This window comes from Ruditapes philippinarum, unplaced genomic scaffold (assembly GCF_026571515.1).
Source record: "Ruditapes philippinarum isolate M1 unplaced genomic scaffold, ASM2657151v2 ctg204_1_1_1_1, whole genome shotgun sequence".
Lineage (NCBI taxonomy): Eukaryota > Metazoa > Mollusca > Bivalvia > Venerida > Veneridae > Ruditapes > Ruditapes philippinarum.
This window is the reverse complement of record NW_026854772.1, coordinates 277,807-300,641: the sequence shown is the minus strand read 5'-3', so window position 1 is coordinate 300,641 and position 22,835 is coordinate 277,807. Positions and strand designations below refer to the sequence as shown.

General features: G+C 31.7%; 3 protein-coding genes across 4 annotated transcripts in view; 1 reads left to right on the top strand and 2 right to left on the bottom strand.

Annotated features, from left to right (window-relative positions):
• LOC132741004 (uncharacterized) overlaps nucleotides 1-22,835 on the bottom strand; it is a 152,264-nt gene that overhangs the window by 72,180 nt on the left and 57,249 nt on the right. The window lies entirely within an intron of this gene.
• The window catches only part of LOC132741019 (multiple epidermal growth factor-like domains protein 11), a 54,242-nt gene that overhangs the window by 8,303 nt on the left and 23,104 nt on the right, over nucleotides 1-22,835 (top strand). The gene's annotated exons all lie outside the window — the stretch shown is intronic.
• Nucleotides 3,371-9,894, bottom strand: LOC132741018 (cell death abnormality protein 1-like). 2 transcript variants are annotated; one of them, XM_060729094.1, is made up of 5 exons: nucleotides 9,682-9,894; nucleotides 8,009-9,394; nucleotides 7,667-7,760; nucleotides 5,938-6,070; nucleotides 3,371-5,370 (listed from the first exon to the last, which is right to left on the bottom strand). In XM_060729094.1, exons 1-4 carry the CDS (start codon nucleotides 9,734-9,736, stop codon nucleotides 5,965-5,967), a joined length of 1,641 nt encoding a protein of 546 aa, XP_060585077.1. In that variant the 5' UTR covers nucleotides 9,737-9,894; the 3' UTR covers nucleotides 3,371-5,370; nucleotides 5,938-5,964. The 2 variants fall into 2 exon arrangements, with proteins under 2 accessions (XP_060585077.1, XP_060585078.1); XM_060729095.1 differs by having other exon boundaries at nucleotides 5,997-6,070; nucleotides 9,682-9,892.

The following is a 22,835-nucleotide window of genomic DNA, read 5'->3' as shown; positions in this document are numbered from 1 at the left end:
ATCTTTGTTCAGATTTACTATTTATTTATCTTTTCTCAAACCGTCTTTCAATTTTTCCATCTCTTTCTCTTATTTTTCTATTTAACAAATGGAAAGAAAGCTTTTATTTCTAACCACTTGATCTTTAACGCCGTTTGTTCAAATCCCTTAAAAAACTTAGGATTATTTTATGCAAGGAAGCTATCTAGCTTACCGAACGTCGGTGTTCGACTTAAAGCGCCATTTGTGCCTGAAAATACTATTGTGGAAACGTCATTCTATTTTGAATAAACCACGTGTTTTTGGCGTGACCGATAGCTTACACCAATGTTCAAGTAAATATCATCTATGAAGAGCAACATTCCCCCAAACAGAACGAGACATTTTGGTGTTTTTATCTTGGCTATATATTGTCTTTTTTAAAATTACTCCCTTTCTATTTCAGCAAAGTACTCTTTCTAAATATATATAATTCTATATTTGAAATGTTGAAACTGTACGCTTAATTTAATTATTATATAGGCCGATACTAGTTACAGTTATTATTTACGCAATAAACGAATTCTTTCCCGAATACTAGTAGTTTTGTACATCTTTGTGTTACTAACCTGCACAAAAATTCTTCATTTTAAAGAACCTTTATGTTTTAATTAAGGATGAACAACATTTAAGTGAAATTTTATATATGTATACAATTATTCTTCTCAAACAATTTTCAAACATTAAAGAATAAGTTAAATGTGTACTGCAAATATTTATACGCATTATATGTAATCATTAAAATATTTGCATTCATTCCTGATTGAAAAAAATGTCTTAAATTTAATTAAAATAAATTTCTTATTACCTCCCTTTATTTATAACATAACCTGTATGTGATTCACGTGCACAATTTAAAGCGATATGGTACGTTTTAGTTTGAAGTACAATTTATTTGGTACATTTTCTCTAAAAAATAGAAAAGGGAATACTAATAATTTTATTATAACGCGGATCGATCATTTATCTGTTTTATTTATAAATATATCTTTCTACTTCTGTAAATAAGTGAATTGGTGCTGCAAACAGATGCCGTGTAGCAGCCGTAAACAGTTGCCCCGTACTTCACTTCAGTGTTGCTAATTTTTTCTGGTCCTTCGGGTTGCCCCGTACTTCACTTCAGTGTTGCTAATTTTTTCTGGTCCTTCGGGATCATTGATACCAACACTATAAAGTGTTGAGAATTGAGTACCGCTCAAGCTGGTGCTAGGGGGCGTGAGGGATGTTGCACTTATACATTATCCCTCATGTACAGACTCAATCAAACCGAGTCTGCAATTCTTATGTTATTTTGTTGTGATTAATGCTTCCGAGGGATCACTTTGTTTCCAGAATTTTGTACTTCACAACAGCAGGTGTCAAGTGCCGTGTGGCAGCCGTAAAAAGTTGCCCCGTACTTCACTTCAGTGTTGCTATATTTTCTGGTCCTTCGGGATCATTGATACCAACACTATAAAGTGTTGAGAATTGAGTACCGCTCAAGCTGGTGCTAGGGGGCGTGAGGGATGTTGCACTTATTCATTATCCCTCATGTACAGACTCAATCAAACCGAGTCTGCAATTCTTATGTTATTTTGTTGTGATTAATGCTTCCGAGGGATCACTTTGTTTCCAGAATTTAGTACTTCACAACAGCAGGTGTCAAGTGCCGTGTGGCAGCCGTAAAAAGTTGCCCCTTACTTCACTTCAGTGTTGCTATATTTTCTGGTCCTTCGGGATCATTGATACCAACACTATAAAGTGTTGAGAATTGAGTACCGCTCAAGCTGGTGCTAGGGGGCGTAAGGGATGTTGCACTTATTCATTATCCCTCATGTACAGACTCAATCAAACCGAGTCTGCAATTCTTATGTTATTTTGTTGTGATTAATGCTTCCGAGGGATCACTTTGTTTCCAGAATTTTGTACTTCACAACAGCAGGTGTCAAGTGCCGTGTGGCAGCCGTAAAAAGTTGCCCCGTACTTCACTTCAGTGTTGCTATATTTTCTGGTCCTTCGGGATCATTGATACCAACACTTTAAAGTGTTGAGAATTGAGTACCGCTCAAGCTGGTGCTAGGGGGCGTGAGGGATGTTGCACTTATTCATTATCCCTCATGAACAGACTCAATCAAACCGAGTCTGTAATTCTTATGTTATTTTGTTGTGATTAATGCTTCCGAGGGATCACTTTGTTTCCAGAATTTACCTAAATAATATGGACTATTTCCTTGTTATTTTTTCCAATTATTTTAATCTTATATTAAATATTTTATTTGATCGAGAATACTTCATGTACAATTTGGTGTTGCCTCTGTTCAAGTTTTATTCGCTCTTGTTTTAAGAAGATAAACAATATCATAACAAAGTGAATTACAAGTATGTTTTGCCTGCAGTCAACCTAAATTATACATATCATTTTCAAACGATCTTTCGAATGCAGCATAGCGCTTTGTATTGTATGTACTAAATTTACAATATGTTATTACTTTCATTAAATTAAATTACTAAATGGTAAAAGGTAAAAATCTATAAATAGCCATGATTCTTTGAAAAGCTCAACATGTGCCTACCGTCGAATAGTAAAAGATATCTTGGCGCTTGCAATGGGCTAAAAATGACCACTGAAATTTCGACTTTTATTCAGTTCATCCTGTATTTAAGAAGTCACTAATTAAGACAGATGTGTGAGCAAAAATTAACTTCATTTAACGACTTAGATGGAGTATCCGCTTGTTATTTATATTTCTTGCTTAATTAAGTATTTGGTTTAAATTTATGTAGCTATTTTTGAAAGCTGAAAGCTATAGACACACTTTAAAATCCATTCATTGAACCAACCAGTACTGAACAATGAGTGTAAAGTTTCTTGCTCAAGGAAACAACGACTTGCGTCTGACGGGATTTGAACTAGATTAGACTAGATTGACTAGATTACTAGTCCGACACGTTTACCACTCAGCCAAGCCGCACGTTCTTTACGTGCGTCTTTAGCGTAGTTGCATATAGTGTCGGAAAAAACTACAAAAACAAGAGACAATATTCTTTCCGCCTACGATTCGAGTCGCACTTAAACCTTGAAAAAAAATTATTTTCTCGTTCACAATGATTTTTCTTATTTTTTATTTAATGTCTTTCTCTTGATTTATATCAATTCTTTTATTTCCACTAAATCATTATATTTACTTTGACATATCATATCAAGACAAAAACACTCCAGACATGACATGTCAAGTTCGACAAGGTGTTCCGATCCGTTGCCTTTTACATTCTTTTTCAAAATTGAAATTGGGTGAGCTCGAACTTCATACATTTTAAATGTGAATGCTGCACTTTACCATTATGCTATTCTATCTTGCAATACAACAACAGCAACAACAACAACATTTATTTAGAAATTAAGAATTGCAATGCTTTAAGCGATATTATATAATTGACATAAGGTGAAAAATGACACGAGATATCATTAGCCATCTAATACTTTTGCATAAAGAAGCTCACACAATGTATAAACAATTTTGACATAAGTAAATTTAAATCGTCATACAGATATAATTACTATCATTTCTAAACTATTCCTTAATTTATTTAAAAAAGATATATATTTTGATAAATTTAACAGTTGTCTTTCATTACCTTTAGTCATCAGTCTATCGAATTTATTAAGAGTTGACTATCTGCAAATATATGGTTTTATTATTCTTTTCCTTATTTCACGATATATTTAGCAGGCAAGAAGAAAATGATACTCATTTTCAATTAGATTCGTGGTAAATAGACACATTAATAATTTTGTTACAATGTTATGAGCCATGAGTTCCGCCTTGTGATCATGACAATTCTAAACCTTCGGTAAAATACCACACCCAAACATTAAACAATATATGCAAAATATACAGATATTATATACGGATGATTTCTGGTTATTTATATCGTGAAATTAAATTATATCTGATGGCGACATTCATTTTTGCGAATCAAATTGAAGTTAATGCATTTCATTTAAAGCCTAAACTCATTAAAACCTTTCAACTAAACTTGCAATGCGCATGCTTCGCTTCAAAACACTGCTTTACTTTAACAAAAAAAAATAAATAACATCAAGGCGAACAAATCGATAATAGGAAATCTGGGAACATAATATTTACGTTTCATTTTGTAAAAGGCTGCCATACTAAATTTGAATTTTATCTGTACACCAATCATATAGAATGTGTAGTTTCTTTTAAATATTTGCGCGTTCATTAATATAAAATAGCAACTGGAATCGAACACAAAAGCGAAAAGCCCAGCACGGTTTAATTTAACCAACTTAACTTACCAGTGTCCAAACAATGTGATATATTCGATCGATTCATTGGTAGCTTCTACGTTAAATTACGCGGCTGATTTCTGGGGTGGTCACGTTAGACCTGATGTTGAACTTATTCACTCCAAATTCAGTAGAAAGGTATTATCTGTCAAACGCTCTACAAATTTCAATCACATGTTAAATTTGATGTTGAACGAAACAACACATAGAATAAATGTGATTTGGCACATTAAATAAAAAATTATACTTAATAAATACTTTGCCTGCTAGCAAGCATCTCGAGGATATCGAGTAGCTTCATAATCGACATCTTATGTAAACGTATGAAAAATAAGAAGCAAATCAGCAGATTTTTATAATGACTTCCCGCATTAAAGAAGCTGTCCGTATAAATGCCTTATGAATGTGTATAGTTTATACAAGAAATGAATTAATAAATCCATAGAACTTGAATGAATGCTAAATATCAGTAATTAGATTAATAATATATTTATAAAAGAAATATCGAGAAAAAGTGATTATATAAAAAGCAAGTTTTCATTTTACATATTTTCACTGTAAACAAATATTTTTCACTACTGTGAAACTGAGACTACTATCTTCTTAGTTCAGCAAATACACACAATGTAATGAAAGTCTTTCGAATTACAAGGTCAAAAAGAGAAATGTATATGATAAACACAAAATTCACATTTTTCCTAAACAAAATACAGCATTTATCTCGTGGTATGAAAATTATCATATCTCAGTTGTAGCCACTCGTGACATATGTATTTCATAAAACAATAAAATTTGCATTGCAATATAATTTAGCTATTTTGATCAAATATACAGTTACATTATAATACATGTAGTATGGTAAGTGCATGTAGGCAGATATAACAGTTTCTCAGCATGTTTTCATATTCTAGATATTTCTAAAGTGATCAGGTTTTCAACATCTTCAGAGACGTTCATGTTCCCATAATTAGATTCCGGTCTGCTGTCAATTTCTAATCCGTTGTATGTCTCATTCGTGTGTGCTGGCCTTGATTCTTAGTCTTTTTCCCTTTTCTTGCTCACTTTAAATAAAAAGGATAACAATAATCTATTTTACTGAAATAATTTCTCAGTTTGTCTGTTCAAGCAAGTGTCTGTCATTTGCACTCTTTTCATGTCCCTTATTTAGTTAAAAACATTGACTAAAATAGCTACAATTAGATATCTTTTAATTCGACTTTTCCAGAAGTTTTATAAAAATTGATTGACTTACTTTTCAGTTGTTACCCAAGAATAAACAAAGGTTTGAATGTTTCGCTGTCTAATGTACGAAATGTCCATTGACTACTTGTCTGAGAAGGCAAGCTTTAGTCCAGCTAACAAAAATTACAAGTCAATTTGACTAAAGTTTCGATCTATGTATTTACATGTAGCGTAGCGTTATTTAGAAGTTGATTTTGATCAGATTGCGTACAACTTGACGATAAAATTCTGCACAAATAATATTAAACAACATTCATATAAACATGTGTGCTGCATTTATTGGCTGGTATAAAGTTAAAACGTTAATTAAAAAAGTTAAGGCAAGTTAATAAATTTTCAAATGCTCGCATCAAATCTTTCAAACAAACACAAAAAGATAATCATACCTCCAACATATATACATTATGTATCTGTTACTGAATATTAGAGGTAATTAAAATATTACCTCTGTATGACACTGTAGCATCTTCAATATTCTGATGTTGTGCAGAATTTTTAGTTGACCTTCGCCTTCTGCGACTGTAAGATAAATATTATAACAATATTTTACCCTGGATACAAGTGCAGATAGAATATCTGACCCCGAAGGTAACTGTTTACAGAGATAACGAGGCTATGCAGAGTTTATCCTGAGCCGGATATTCTTTTTTTTAACGAGAACCAGTTCTTGCTTATAACATACATGTAAATATCATAACCGCATCTGGGCATAGTGCCAATTTCAATACAACATGGATGTGTCCTGGTTGGCTCAAACAAAAGGTATGGTTAAGCCAGGAAATTCAAAACGCATAAAGTAACAATTCAGGCACACAAGGATAACTAAATACAGTTTTAAGAAAACAAAGATCAAAGAAAATCGGTTCAAACACTAAAAATGTCTAAATTTAAAGAATAGTGTTATAAGTAGTTTGACACTTTTTAAGATAAATTACAACATATATCCTAAAAGATATGACATGGCATGTTATTCAATGTTTTGCTTTTATTAAGTTTTTTGTATCGAACTTTTAATACCTCGATTATATTCAACAACATTTCTGAACCATAACTTCCTTTCAGTTAAGTTCTCGCTAACATTATGATGACATAATAACCACATAGGGGTATATAGTGAGTGAACAGGTAAACATTATATTAAAATAGAGAAATACAGAATCCCTAAAGAAAGCCCAACACAACAAAATTGAAAATGTTGCAGGCTCGGTTTGATTGAGCCTGTTCATGGACGGTACTAGAAAGTGCAAGTTACAGTCCACGCCCCATAGCACCGGCTTAAGCAGAATTCAACATTTAAACACGAAAAATGGTTTAATTTTGAATTTAGAGACAGATGTGTTCATACGGCGATTATCATGGAACCTTTAATGTGACACAGTAGTGCCATTCCATGAAAAGTGGTGTATGATCCCCAAGTAAAAGAATGCGTGTGCCCTAAACGAGAAAACAATGGGTGGAACTGAATAAAATGGAATTTGGAAAGGGGATCTGAGGTTATGAAGCCTGCATATCACAGACAAGACGTCAAAAGACAAATTTAAAAAGCAGGCAAGATATCCTAAGAGTTATTATACAGTATTCAAGTAGGAATACTGGAACCACCAAGTTGAAAAAAGGCCAAATAGAAGAAACTAAAGGTACCACATAACATGTATACATAACAATAATGTCGTGCTGAACGATCTTTCAAGGATCGAAAATATAACATCATTGATTAAATGTACGGGGAGACTTTTTACAGCCGCCACACGGCACAAATAACACGGATGTGACAATAAAATAGAGAAATACAGAATCCCTAAAGAAAGCCCAACACAACAAAATTGAAAATGTTGCAGGCTCGGTTTGATTGAGCCTGTTCATGGACGGTACTGGAAGTTTATATTTTGTCATAATTCCTTTCAATTTTATAATACCTATCCGAAATTTCCTGTAACGCTTTATTTAAAAAACGTGTGGCCAGCATTCTTTTATTCTAGGCAGATTTATGTTCAATCCATATCAAATGTTGGTTATAACCATTATAAAAGTCAATAATTTGAGATTTATAGTCAATTCAGCTCAATTTGACAATAAAAATAAAGTGAGCATAATGTCTCTTTAATTTAGACTTACCTTCTCATTAAGGAAATAAACAATGTTACTATGACAATCATGACGATCGAACAAATTACCAGTACAATACCAACAATCGGCAAGCTGTTATTGACTAAAAACAAATAAATGTACCGTTTTTTTATATTGAGATGACAAGTTAAATCATTTATAATAAATACAAACATATCCAACAGATAAATCAGCTATCATAGACTTTTAAATAATTTAAGCTTAAAATTACATATAATTACGTAAAAACTCTTACATATCATTTTATACATGTATGCATATATCAAAAATCATCTATTATATAGTGATGTTTTCATTCAAAATAACTAATACGGCTACATTAGATTTTACCTATTGCTGCATTTGGTGTTTCGGTATTATCCGAGCATTTGTCCAGAACACATTCACCAGAAATAGCGTTACAGCAATGACACTGACCATGGCATAGTAAAGTGCAGTTTTTCCCCGAAAAGCCGTTCTTGCACAGAGTACAAATACCATCATCTTTGTTGCATTTCATACATTTTTCAGGTGAGCATCTATTCCGGCAGTCTTGTCCCCAAAACCCAGGCTTACATTTGGAGCAAAGCCCAGGGGTAGATAAAAGATCACAACTCTCGCAATTTTCTTCTAAACATTTATTTTCACACCTAGTTCCCCAATGCCCTGGTTTACAATAAGATTCAGTAATGTGATGAAACGTATCTTGTACGGATACATAATTACATTTACCTGAATTTTTGTCGCAGCTAAGTATGCAATTCACCGGACATTTTTTCTCGCAGGAATGTCCCCAATACCCAGCGGTACACTTGGTACAAATTCCCCAATCTTTACTGCATTGTCCGCAATTATTTCCAATACATTTATTTTCACAAAATGTACCCCAATATCCATATTTACAAAATGAGCAAGCGAACCCTTGTCTTCTGTTACAGTACCAATTTGAACATCTAGATGTTTCACATCTAATGTTGCAATATTCGCCTGCATACCCCACCTGACAATTTTCACATAAGCCTGATGAAATATCACATTTTTTGTCAGTACAATTGTTACACTGTTTCTCACAGTCTGTACCCCAGTAGCCTGCGTTACACTTTTTGCAAATTCCTGTATTTATATCACACCTCTCGCAATTTTTGGAGGTACAGTGGCGAGAGCAGTAAGGTCCCCAGTATTTGTCCGGGCAAAGCAAACATTTCCCGTCAGATTTATCACACATTTCGCATGTTCCTTTACATTTGTTCGAACAATATGTACCCCAAAATCCTGCAACACAATGTTTGCATGAGCCAGAATATTTAGAACATGCGCCGAAACAGTTCTCGCATTGTTTTTCGCACTTCGACCCGTACCATCCATTGAGACAACGCATGCAATTACCATTCCTCTCACAATCCAAACTAAAATAGTCTAGATCACAACCTGAAAAGCAAGGCAGTTCACACTCCTTTCCATACCAGCCGGGTTTACAATACCAACATGTACCGGTGGAATGTTTACAAGTTCTACAGTTAATGGAACATGATGTGTAACATTCTCCATTGTATTGGTCACAAAAGGGACACTTTAAAGGACATGATATATCACAATATTTTCCTTGGAAACCGCTCAGACATTCGTAACAAAAACCAGTTTTCTTGTCGCAACCATGGATTGAACAAAACGCTGGACAGGTGCTCGTGCAGTTGATTCCCCATTGTCCTGGAATACAACTACTTTCTTCACCTGCAACTGTTAAAATACACCAGGGAAGAATAAATTGTAAAAAGTTTTTTGTGAAAATAACCATCTTTTATTCACAAGTATTAACATATTTTCTATAAATAAAAAACGAATGGTACATAGAACAGTATAAAAGTTTAATTGTTTTAAGATTTAATAAGTGTAATGCTTGTTTTCCAATATATATTGTGATGTTAAATGATGCATGCATGTAAATTTGCTAAATTAAAATATGTTTAAGCTCAAGAAGCCAAAACAAAAACATTTTGTCCCGAAAAAAGCAGATATCAACATACCTGTAGGCAGAAACCTGAAGTAGATAAGTAACAAAGATATCACTGTACAATCCATCTTCACTTGTACTATTTTGTATTTTCAGTGCATGTACTTAAATAGTTGTAACAAATTGAAAACACACGACGGAATTGATGAAGCGATCATTTGTAAAAGTTTAAAACTTTCAAATAAACAAGGATGTTTGAGCAACTTACGCATTATGTTTCGTCAACTGATTCAAAAATATTATTAGGGTATAAATGAACGTAACATCGCTGTAAAAATACATACAGTAAAAACCCTCAATTAAGACCACCATCGGGACTGGACTAAAGTGGTCTTAATTGTGAGGTGGTCTTAATTGTGGATATTTCTATCATTGCTTAAACGTCTATTTTAGACATTTTGTATGCACAAACAAAAATATAGTATCTTAACCTTTAAATACAATATAAAAGTATGATATAATATAAAATCTGATGGGGAAAAAACACAATTAAGAAATTTGATTTAAAGTTTTCGTCTGAATTCAATATAATTTTAATGCGATGTACATAATTCACGTATCAATTGCGAAATTAATTCTTTACAAAATAAATGTGCTAAAAGCAACATTAAACCATTATAAAATTCCCTTTCTCAACTTATTTCATACAATATCCCAATAATAACAGTTTTTGACACCTTGTGAAAACTAATATCATTCTTAAGATCATTCAAGCAGATAATAACAACATGACAACACATTTAGATCTAGGTATGTGTTGCCATTATTATCAATAGTCTAAATAGCGGGGTCAAATAAAAAACAAAACAAATAATTGGGACGGAACTTGGTGGTCTTAAAAGTGGATAAGCGAGGTGGTCTTAATTCTGAATGACACAAAGAACAGAAAATTCCTTTTTTACAAAATGGTCTTAAAACCTGGATGGTCTCAATTCCGTGGTGGTCTTAAGTAAGGATCTAACTGTATAGGACACTTTTAGTTAATTAAAAATGTGCAGAATAATGTTAAATTCAATCTCTTATTATTTTATTGATATTTCTTGAAAGTATTTAATTTTCGAGTGGTAAAAGTCTTTGACTTTAAACTACCTGACCCTAACCGCTGAGAGTTCGAATCCTGCTAGGAATTTGATTTAAGTCATGTGTCTGTTCTTGTTTGAAATTGCCAACAGACCAGTATTCGAGGTCCTCATCCACAGGTTAAGCTTGAAAGACACTATATGTCTTGTGATAGTGCGCCTTAACACCAAATCCAACAATTATATATATATTAAAGTTTTCAAATATTATTAAGCCATCAATGTAATGACATGAGCACATATGTAACACAAACGAAATATAATTGTACGAAACTACCGGTAGTTTGGAAAGAAATCGACATAGAAAAATGTGACTATAACGGTACATTTATTGCTTAAAATTTTAAAGTAACTAGGATTGGCACATATAATATTTACATTAAACGGGATAGGAAGATGCCATTTTTACTTATGACATTGTCAATTGTCAGGCTCAATCAAACAACGCCTTTAACATTTCAATATTGTAATTTTGTATGTTTTTTTTAGAGATTCTGGTTTTCTCTAATTTGCCAGTGACGCCTTCATAGATTTACCAACAAATACTTAGCCTGATAGCAAATATCTGGAGAGCATGGTAACGTTTGGCAATCGACAGAAGACAGCTGGTGTTATATAATGTAAGCGAATAAATAAATAAATAAATAAATAAATAAAACACATCGGTAGAGTTTTTGTCATGACTTATGATTTATCCGTATAAATGCGTTATGAATATATAATGGTCAGTTACGTGTATATTTATACATCAAGATATAAATTTATCAAATCCATAGAACTTGTAAAAATGCTTAATATAAGCAATTACATCTATAATATATGTTTATAAGAAATAAGTATTTATGCATCTACATATTTTCATTTTCCTTCTTTCACTGTAAAAAATATTTCTACTGCTGTGAAAATTATGGGACTACTTTCTTTTTAACCATCCATAATGGGAACTATAAAGAACTGTAAACTTGACAACATAGGACAGTTATATGCCTTAAAAGTCACCTGTATTCAAAATTAAAACAAAATTTATCGTGTTAAAAGCTATAGACATTTTTCTTAACTAAAACTTTGCTATTAGAGGGCTCTTTTTCAGAAATAAGGAAACTCTAAATTATCTAAAATATCATCATTATGAAAAATGTTTTCATATTGCTCATTATACAGAAACAAATAATAACATTCAGGTAACAAATTACATGAGCAAAATGATTTTTTTTGTAAACAAAATGTTTTTATTATGCATAAAAATGTTACCCTACCTTACCCACTTTAAGCATTTATTTTGACAATTTTCCTATGTAAAAGACCTTATTTAAAATATATTTAAAATTTACCACAATGAGGGGCTGTTTTCAAAATTTGCCTGAATTTTTTAACGTATATTGGTTGATTTTGCAAAATATAAAATCCTTTTACCATGAATTTTTTATTTTATTTCATTTTATTAAACTTTGAAAAAAACTTGTATCATAATTATATCATTAACATCAAACACATTTTTCTTTCTGTAAGGGATCTGAGAGAAACATAAATCATGTTAAAAACCCCTGCTGGAATTTGAGCCCCACAGTTTCAATGCAATTGACAGTGATTCTTGCATATTTGAATAATCCTCAAAGCGTATAATAAACACAAAATATGATAAACAAGATCAACATGGAAAGGCGGTGTTCAATGAACGCAACCCCCAAACATTCATTGTTTCCTATACATACAGGATTTATTTGGTGGTATGAAAATTATCGTATTTAACTCTTGGCCACTGTCACTCGTGACATATTTATTTTCATACCACTCGATGTAATAAATATCCTGTTACTATAAAACTTGAATATCCTGTATTTATGTTAACATTTTCCATGTTGTTTACAAATATAGGCGTTACCAGTCGAATGAGTTATATTTAGATTATTTATGCAGCGATCTAAAACGTTCTAGTATTTTAACGCAATAATTCATTCGTGACGAACTTCTTAATATTATGAATTATATGAAATATAAGATTTACATTTTAAACAAACAAACAAACAAACATTGTGGTTCAAGTGCACGTTTGCTAATTTCTTCCGCGTTATGCTATGCGTTATGCTATGCGCATCATAACATCTGGACTTCATAATGTTTATAGCGGAAAATTATCCGATAATCTCTTTAAAGTTACATTAAAATATAATTTTGCTACTTTGATAAAATATACGATTACATTATGATAATATGGTAAGTGCTAACCGTTTCCCCAGTATGTTTCCATATTCAAAGTTTCCAAAGTTCACGTTCAATCAGTTTGCAACATCTTCAGAGTCATTCATGTTCTCATACTAATTTTCTGGTCTGCTGTCAATGTCTAATTCGTTGTACGTCTCATTTGTGTACTGGCCTTCATTCTTAGTCATTTCCCATTCCTTGCTTTCTTAAAGAAATTGATAGAATACTTACAATACTTTATTTTACTAATATATACATACATAAAATTTCTCAGTTTGTCTGTTAAGGCAATTGTCCGTCCTTACACTCTTTTCACGTCTCTTATTAACTTAAAACAATGACATAAAACAACAACAGTAAAATAGCTATAATTAGATCTCTTTTAGGTCGAATGGACTTTTCCAGAAGTTTTATAGAAATAGACTGTCTGACATTTTAGTTGTTCTCCAAGGATAAACAATGTCATACCTTCAACAAAAGAATATTTCGTGCCTGGTGTACGAAATGACCATTTACTTCTTGTCTGAGAAGATAAGTTTTAGTCCGCAACTTACAACTCAATTTGACTAAAGTTCAGATCTATTTATTTCTTACCTAATACGTAGAGTTATTAGCGTTATTAAAGAGCTGTTTTTAGTCAGTTTGCTTACAAAATATAATGCTGCAAAAATACAACATTCATATAAATCTGTTTGATGAATTTATTGGTTGAATTAAAGTTTCAAAACGTTAATTATTAAAACCGTTTAGCCCAAATAAAGTTTCAAATGCTCGCAGCAAATATTTAGAACAAACACAACAAGATATTCAGCATGTATTTTATTACTGATTATTAAAATTAATTGTAAGACAGTATTAACTCTGTATGCCAATGTAGGATCTTCCATATTCTGATGTCGTGCAAAAGTTTTAGTTGGCCTTCGCCTTCTGCGACTGTAAGATAAATGTTATAACAATAGTTTACCCTGCCAGCGCAAAGAGAATATCTGGCCCCAGTTAACTGTTTACAATAGAGCTTTTGCCAAACAATTACATGTAAGCCGGATATTCCGTCTTTGACTATTACAGCCAGAACTTGCTGATACCACACATGTAAATCTTACCCGAAAAGAAAGAAACAACGAAAACTAATAAATATATTCAGTACTTTCAGAGTCTTTCTTGCCCAGTCTACATTAGAAAACCCTGTTTGATATGCAAGAAATGTTTTGTCATTTTATTTCAATGAACGGTAAACATAATGAATCTATTTTATACAATTCATGTGCCCAGTTTACATAATTAAACAGAGATGAAAAACAACATTTAAATCCAATAACGAACGTACGCTCGTTGATTTTCTAAACAATTCCTTTAAGACTCCATTTTTTTGACAACTCATGATTCTGACATATATTTACAAGTTACTAAATATCCCTACTTATATCTACATTCTTTTTATTGATTTGACATTATGTTATGTTTTCATTGTTAAGTTGAGCTTTATATACTACATAAATTTACTGTTTGACAATTCTGCACCACATCAGAATATCGAAGATGCTACACTGTCATACAGAGGTAAAATTGTGTTACAATTAATTTTAATAATCAATAACACATGTATATGCTTAAGATATAAATATCTTTGCATGTTTGTTTGAAAGATATGAAACTTCATTTAGGCTAAGCTGTTTTAATTTTCGTTTTTCCTTTAATCCAGCTAATAAATGCGGCGCACAGGTTTATATGAATGTTGTTAAACATTATTTGTGCAGTCAAATTGTAAGCAATCTGATTAAAACAAACTCGTGAATAACACTACGCATTAGGTAAGAAATAAATGGATCTGAACTTTAAATTGAATTGCAACTTATGCTAGCTGTACTAAAGTGTCGATGATCAGACAAGTAGTCAACGGACCTTATGTACATTTGGCAGCAAAGCAGTTGTTTATTTAAACCAGGTAAACCATTGACTTTGTTTATCCAGGCGTAACAACTGAAATGTCAGTAAGACTATTTATGTAAAAGTACTATGATAACACGAACGACTTTAGAATATGAAACATACTGAGAAAACTGTTAGATCTACCTAAATGCACTTACCATACTTTAATTATGTAACTGTATATTTTATCAAAGTAGCAAAATTATATTTCGTTGTAAGTTTACATAAATATCTCGAAAAACATTTGGGATAAGTTTCCATAAAAAAACTATATATTATGATGCGCATAGCATAACGCAAAAGAAATTAGCGAAAAATACAGTACTGTAGGTTCGTTTGTTTTATATCTTAAATTTATATTTCATAGGTTTGACAAGTCTTGTCATTTCACAATACCGTCTGCGTTAAAAGACTAGGAAGTTTTAGATCGGTACATATATTCCAACTAATACTCATCTGACAGATAACATCTATATTATAGAAAACAGTTAACATGAATACAAGATATTAAAGAGTTTTTCCTTTAGATACAGGATTTTATTTACATCGGGTGGTATGAATATAAATGTCATGAGTGGCAGTAGCGGAGAGTTAAATATGATGATTTATACCACGAGCTAAAAACTTAAATTAAGTGTTTATTATATACTTTTTAGTTTTAATCTTGTGATTCGGAAGGCTTTTCTTTTAATTTTGTGCACTGGTTGAATGAAGAAGAAAGTAGTCCCATATGTTTCACTGCAGTGAATTTCTATTAAAGTGAAAATACGAAGAAAGAATATATGCATTTTATTTTATCAATATTTCTCGATATTTCTTTCTTAAAGTATAAATATTATAAATCAAATTAGCGTTCATACAATGTTTGATGGATTTGATAAATTCATTTCTTGTAAAAAGTATGCCAATGACTGGCCCTCATATATTCATAAAGCATTTTTACGGACAACATTTTATATTAAATATTTTATATATTCGAAAATATAATTTATCTTAATCATAAGCTGCCGATTGTGAACATGTTCCACATCTTCCAGATGTTTGCTAGCAGGCAAAATATTTGAGTGTAAATCTAGGAAATCGTCACTAGAAAAATAAACAAACGACAAAATTGAAAATGTTAAAGGTTTGGTGTGATTGAGCCTGTTAATAGACGTTATTTGATAGTTCAAATAACTGTACACGAAAATGGTGAATGTTTAAATTTTGAAACATCCACAGATGTGTTCATATAGCAGTTTTCATGGAACATCCCATGTGACATTGGAGTGCAACTTTATGAAAATCTAGTTATGGTTATGGAGGTCGTTCGTTACCACAATTCCAGACAAGTATTCCTATTGAAAATTACTTTTGAATATGCAAACGTGTATTCCTAGTATTTTGGACTGTATCCGTACACAGTAAATGCTATGTCTCTTAATTCAAACATTTAATTGGAGGTTCCCGCTTTTATATAACATATATTGCATATATATATCTTAACGACTGACCTTACAAGGGAAAATAGAAAAAAGGAGGTTTTAAACCGGTCTGTTATTTTAAACATGTTACTTTATAAACGTATTCTTGTAGTTCTACAACGAGAAACACATTTTCTTAAACATTGTTTTTTGTATTCGAGATTTACATTTCTGCTGTATATACATTTTTCTTGTCTCAGGTACAGATTGATATCCATCGGTGTACAAACTTGCTACTATATTATAATTATGCAATTTAAGATACGAACTTGTAAATTTGTTGCAGTCTTCAATGTTATGATCTATATACAACTTGATATTTAAATATTGGTTAAGTGGAATGCACGGATACAGTCAAAAAAGCTAGACATACACGTTCGGATTTTCAAAAGTAGTTCTCAAAAGGAACACCTTACATGTCAGGAATTTTGGCAACAAACGTCCTCCATATTATGGTCCCCAAATAAAAGAATGAATATATCACTATCGACAAAACTAAATACAAGAGCTGTCGGTAGGACAGCACGTTCGACTATTCTAATTGCTTGATAGTAAAAGAGGCTTGATAATATTAAATTTTTTAAGTTCACAAAAGGGCTAATTTTTTTTTATAAATTCATGTTATAGGTCTTAGAGAGAGTCTTATTATACAGTATTGGCTTGACTATTTGGAAGGTAATGTCACAAGGGTGCTTTATTGAGTATAATAATACTAATTACCTATGAATAAATAAAATTGACAGAAAAGGTACATTTTTAAGGCTTGTTATTAAGATGTTTTATCAAGTAAATCACTGCTTTATTATTACGAATGCATAAAATTGTCCCAAAAAAGGCACAAACCCTTCAGTAGTTATGGAGATAACAGCTTACAAGCAAAACTTTACCATGAATTTTTTAAGTTGAAAAAGGGAAGAAAAATCAGCCTAAATGCAAGATAGAATTATGGAACTTGGTCAGTGACCTACAATTATGACCCTAAATGCATATGTGAAGTTTTAAATAAATATCTTTAATAGTTATTGAGATATGTAAAACTTGCATGTAAACATTAACCAAGAGACTAAGTAGAAAAGGGGATATGAATCAGCCTTAATGCAAGATAGAGTTATGGAACTTGGTCGGTGACATACAATTATGACCCTCAAATTATAACCCTAAGTACATGTGTAAAGTTTCAAGTAAATATCTTTGAATACCTTTAACCTTTAACCAAAATCTCTAAGTTTCAAAGGGGCAAATAATTCTGCAAATATTGCAGACAGAGATATGCAATTTAGCAAAATGATGTACATTGTAACTATAAAAAAGTATTGTAAATTTCAAATGAATATCTCAAGCAATAATTGAGATATTTGACTTTACAAAAAAACTTCAACCAAAATTTCTAAGTTTCAAAGGGGCATAATTCTGTCAATATTGTACGCAGAGTTATCAAACTTGTCAATCTGATGTACCTTGTTACTATAAATAAGTATTGTAAGTTTCAATTGAATATCTCAAGCAATAATTGAGATATTTGTCTTTACAAAAACTTTAACCAAAATTTCTAAGTTAAAAAGGGGCATAATTCTGTCAATATTGTAGGCAGAGTTATCCAACTTGTCAATCTGATGTACCTTATTACTATTAAAAAGTATTGTAAGTTTCAATTGAATATCTCAAACAATAATTGAGATATTTGTCTTTATAAAAAACTTTAACCAAAATTTCTAAGTTAAAAAGGGGCATAATTCTGGCAATATTGTAGATAGAGTTATCCAACTTGTCAATCTGATGTACCTTGTTACTATAAATAAGTATTGTAAGTTTCAATTGAATATCTCAAGCAATAATTGAGATATTTGACTTTACAAAAAACTTTAACCAACGCAGACGCCGACGCGGACGCCGACGCCGACGCCGGGGCGACTACAATAGCTCTCATATTCTTCGAATAGTCGAGCTAAAAATGAAATATTGTCTTCGTAATACTTTATTTCGTTATCAAACAATTCTTCATCCCGTATCCTTCTGCTGTTTTAGTTTCAACTGTCTTACCCTATTGATTTGTATTAAAGTAGAAGCATCATTCAATTCATATTATAGGCCCAAATAAAAGAATGAATATACCACAATCGATAGAAACAATGGACACAACTAAATAAAATGAAATTTCTAAAGGGGATTAGAGGTTATGAAGCCTAATGTGAAGTCATGCTTGTCACCAAAGTGTACCATAAAATTCTCTATTTAGTAAATATTGCTGTGATATTTTCTGTTTGATCCCTTGTAGGGCGAAATGAACCTGCACGTCATCAACATAATCAATGAGGCAGGCTCGCAACATTTTCAATTTTGTCGTTCTTGGCCTTTATTAGAGATTCCGCTTTCTTCTATTTTATTGACTCGAGCTCTCTTTGGAACTGTAATGAGAGAATGCTGATGCAGATTATTTCCAAACTACTTAATTGGAACGAGTTGTTTGCTGTTTTGTCTTGAAACATATATTTTTTTCAGTACCAATAAAAAGGGCGTCTTTGTCGGCCAATGTCATCAAGCAAACTCATGAAATTATCTTTCACGTGGGTTGCTTCACAACAGCGGGGGTCAAGTGTTGTGTGGCAGCTGAAAAAAAGCACTATAAAATATTGATAATTGAGTACCGCTAGCGTGAGGGATGTTGCAGGTATTCGTTATCCCTCATGTACAGACTCAATCAAACCGAGTATGCAATTCTCTTGTAATTGTGTTGTGATAAATGCTTCCGAGGGATTAGTTTGTTTCCAGATTTTTTTCTAGATGAATGTGTTGGGGTCTGTCTCCCCCTAAAAGTTGATGTTCTCTGTAATCGAGTACATGCTTTACAATGAGATAATTACAAAGGCACACGTACGCACCAAGTCCCGAGAATTCTATTCAGATAAGCCGTTATATTATTTCTTATGTGATCCATGATGTACGCAATTTCAATAGTTTTAGCCTTAACCCAGTTTGATAAATTATATATTCATATGCGGTCTAGCTTCTCTTTTATTATTTTAATTCTCTCAAACGTCCCTTTTATTTATATAATGCCTTTGTTGGAATATTTATCTTTTGTGACTCGAGTCCTCCACAAATTAATACTTCGGTTCATCCCTTTTAGACTCTTCTATCGTATACTCCCCGGTAAGTGTCTTCGTAATACTTTCGTTATCAAACAATTCTTCATCTGTAAATATCAATTCCATATCCTTCTGCTGTTTTAGTTTTAACTGTCTTACCCTATTGATTTGTATTAAAGTAGAAGCATCATTCAATTCTCTTTATTCAGATTTACTATTTATTCATCTTTTCTCAAACCTTCTTTCAATTGTAACATGTCTTTCTCTTGTTTTTTTTATTAACGAGTCGACAAAAAGCTTTTATTTCTTACCACTTGTTCTTTAAAGCCGTTTGTTCAAATCCCTTAAGAAACGTTGGATTATTTCAAGCGAGGACGCTTTCTTGCTAACCGAACGTCGGTGTTCCACTTAAAGAGCCGTTTGTGCCTGAAAATACGGTTGTGGCCGAGACAAGATCAAACATCATTCCATGTTGAATAAACCACGTGTTTTTGGCGTGAACGATAGCTTGCAGTGCTGTTCAAGTAAATATCATCTACGAGTATGAAGAGAAACATTCCCCAAAGCAGAACGAGACATTTTGATGTTTTTATCTCGGCTATATATGGATTTTTAAAATTACCCCCTGTCTATTTCAGCAAAGAATTCTTTATAAAATCATTTATATTTATTTTTATTTAAAATGTTGAAACTGTACGCTTCATCCAATTATTAAATGGGCCGATACTAGTTACATTTGTTATTTAAGCAATAAATGAATTCTTTCCTGAATACGGGTAGTTTTGTACATTTCGTTTGTGTTACTAAGCTGCGACAAAAATTCTTAATTTCAAAGAACCTGTATGTTGTAATTAAGGATGTAACAACACTTTAATATATGTTTATAACTATCCTTCTAAAACAATTTCAAACATTCATGAATATGTTAAATATATACTGCAAATGTTTATACGCATTTTATTTAATCATTTACATATTTGTATTCATTTCTTATTGAAAAAATCGTCTTAGACTTTATAGAAAATAAATTTCTTATTACCTCCCTTTATTTATAACATTACCCGCCTGTGTGATTCACGTGCACAATTTAAAGCAATGTGGTACGTTGTATTTTGAAGTACAATTTATTTGGTACATTTTCTTTAAAATATAGAAAAGGGAATAATTATAATTTATTATAATGCAGATCGATCATTTATCTGATTTATTTGTAAATATATCTTTCTACTTCTGTAAATAAGTGAATTGGTGCAGCAAACAGATGTTCTTAAATAATATGGACTATTTCAAGTTATCCTTTTTCAAATTATCTTAATTTTAAATTAAATATTTTACTTGATCGAGAATACTACATAATAAATATGGTGTTATCCCAGCTCAAGTATTATTCGCTCATGATTTAAGAAGTCTAAACAATATCATAACAAAGTGACTTACAAGTATGTTTTGCCTGCAGTCGAAATAAATAATACATGTCATTTTCAAACGATCTTTCGAATGCAGCACAACGCTATGTATTGATTTTTTTTTATTTTAACACTAAATTACCAATAAATTATTCTCTTCATCTTTATTAAATTAAATTAATAAATGGTAAAAAGTAAAAATCTATAAATAGCTATGATTCTATGAAAAGCTCAACATGTGCCTACCGTCGAATACGTAAAAGGTCTCTTGGCAGTCATGTGCGCTTGTAATGGGCTAAAAATGACCAATGAAATTTCAACTTTTATTGTAAAAAATAGGTGAGCTCGAACTTCATACCTTTTGCATGTGAACGCTGCACTTTACCATCATGTTATTCTATCTTGCAATACAACAACAACAACATTTAGTTAGCAATTAAGAATTACAATGCTTCTAGCCATATTATACAATTGACATAAGGTGAAAAAATGACACGATATATCATAAGATAATATATATTTTGCATATAGAAGCTCACACAATGTATAAACTATTTTGACATAAGTAAATTTAAATCGATATACAAATATGGTTACTATCATTGCTTAACTATTTCTTAATTTGTTTTAAAAAGTTATATATTTTGATAAATTTACCAGTTGTTTTTCATTATCTGTGGACATCAGTCTATCGAATTTATTAAGAGTTGGCCACCTTCAAAAATATGGTTTTAAATATTCTTTACCTTATTTCTCGATATTTTGGGCAGACAAGAAGAAAATGATACACATCTTCAATTAGCTCGTTGGTAAATAGACACATAAATAATTTTATTTCAATGTACTGAGCAATGAGTTCCGCCGTGTGGTCATGACAATTCTCACGCTTTGGTTAAATACCACACCCAGCCATTAAACAATATATGCAAAATTTACAGATAATATATACGGATGAGTTCTCGTTATTTATATATTATTGAAATTAACATTGAATCATATCTGATGGCGACCGAAACAAATTGAAGTTAATGCATTTCATTTAAGCCTAAAATTATTAATGATAACAATTCAATAATTTGTTCATGGTATTTTAATAAGCAACGATAACTATAGTTTTGTAGCTAGAGAAATTGTAAACCTTCTTTCATAATTGGTGTCTATAAATGCCATTCTAAAGATTATGAAAGGCGTCTAGTATCTAGTATGTAGACATACTGGACATTTCCTGAGATATTTATTAGAATATGAAAATAACTGACTTAATACAGATACAACAGTTCTACAATATAGCTAATAATCACGGTATAGTTGACTGAACCGGTTGTATTTCAATATGAATACTTACAAAGCTAGAACATGCAGCATCATTTTCTTAACATGCCCTTGTACTCAAAATTTGCACCTGTAGTATCAGTTGCTTCATCAAATCGTTTCCAATCGTTATTGGATGGAAACACTGCACTGAATGTGTAATTGTTAAATTAACGTATTACTTTGTATTTTCCTAGGAGTCTGTATACATCTAACTGGTAATAAACCCTAATGTGGTGCTTGGATGTTTCATGAAACATTTAATGCGCAAATGAAATATTCTAACTATCTTCTCCCTGTCTAAGTTACACAGCTTTCCGAAGAATAACATTTACTTTTTGTCGAGTTCTTGTTCAATTGAATATATTAACGCATAAGACTTAATGCGATGACTGTCCTGGAAAGCCGCGGCAATTACTGCATATTTTCCATAAAGTTATTGACAATCAATTCGGCTTTCAAAAGAATAAATCAACCATTGACTGTATTTATATTTTACATGCTCTTATTTCAAAACCTCTCGCTAATATGAAAAATACAACTAATGTAGCCTTTCTTGTTTTCGAAAAATGTTCGACAGAATGGAAGATTTTATTTGATTGCAAATATTATCACAAAATTTGTATTGGTTATTAAGTCACTGTACTCAAGCATTGGAGTGAGGCAAAAAAGCCCGCCAGCATCATTTTGT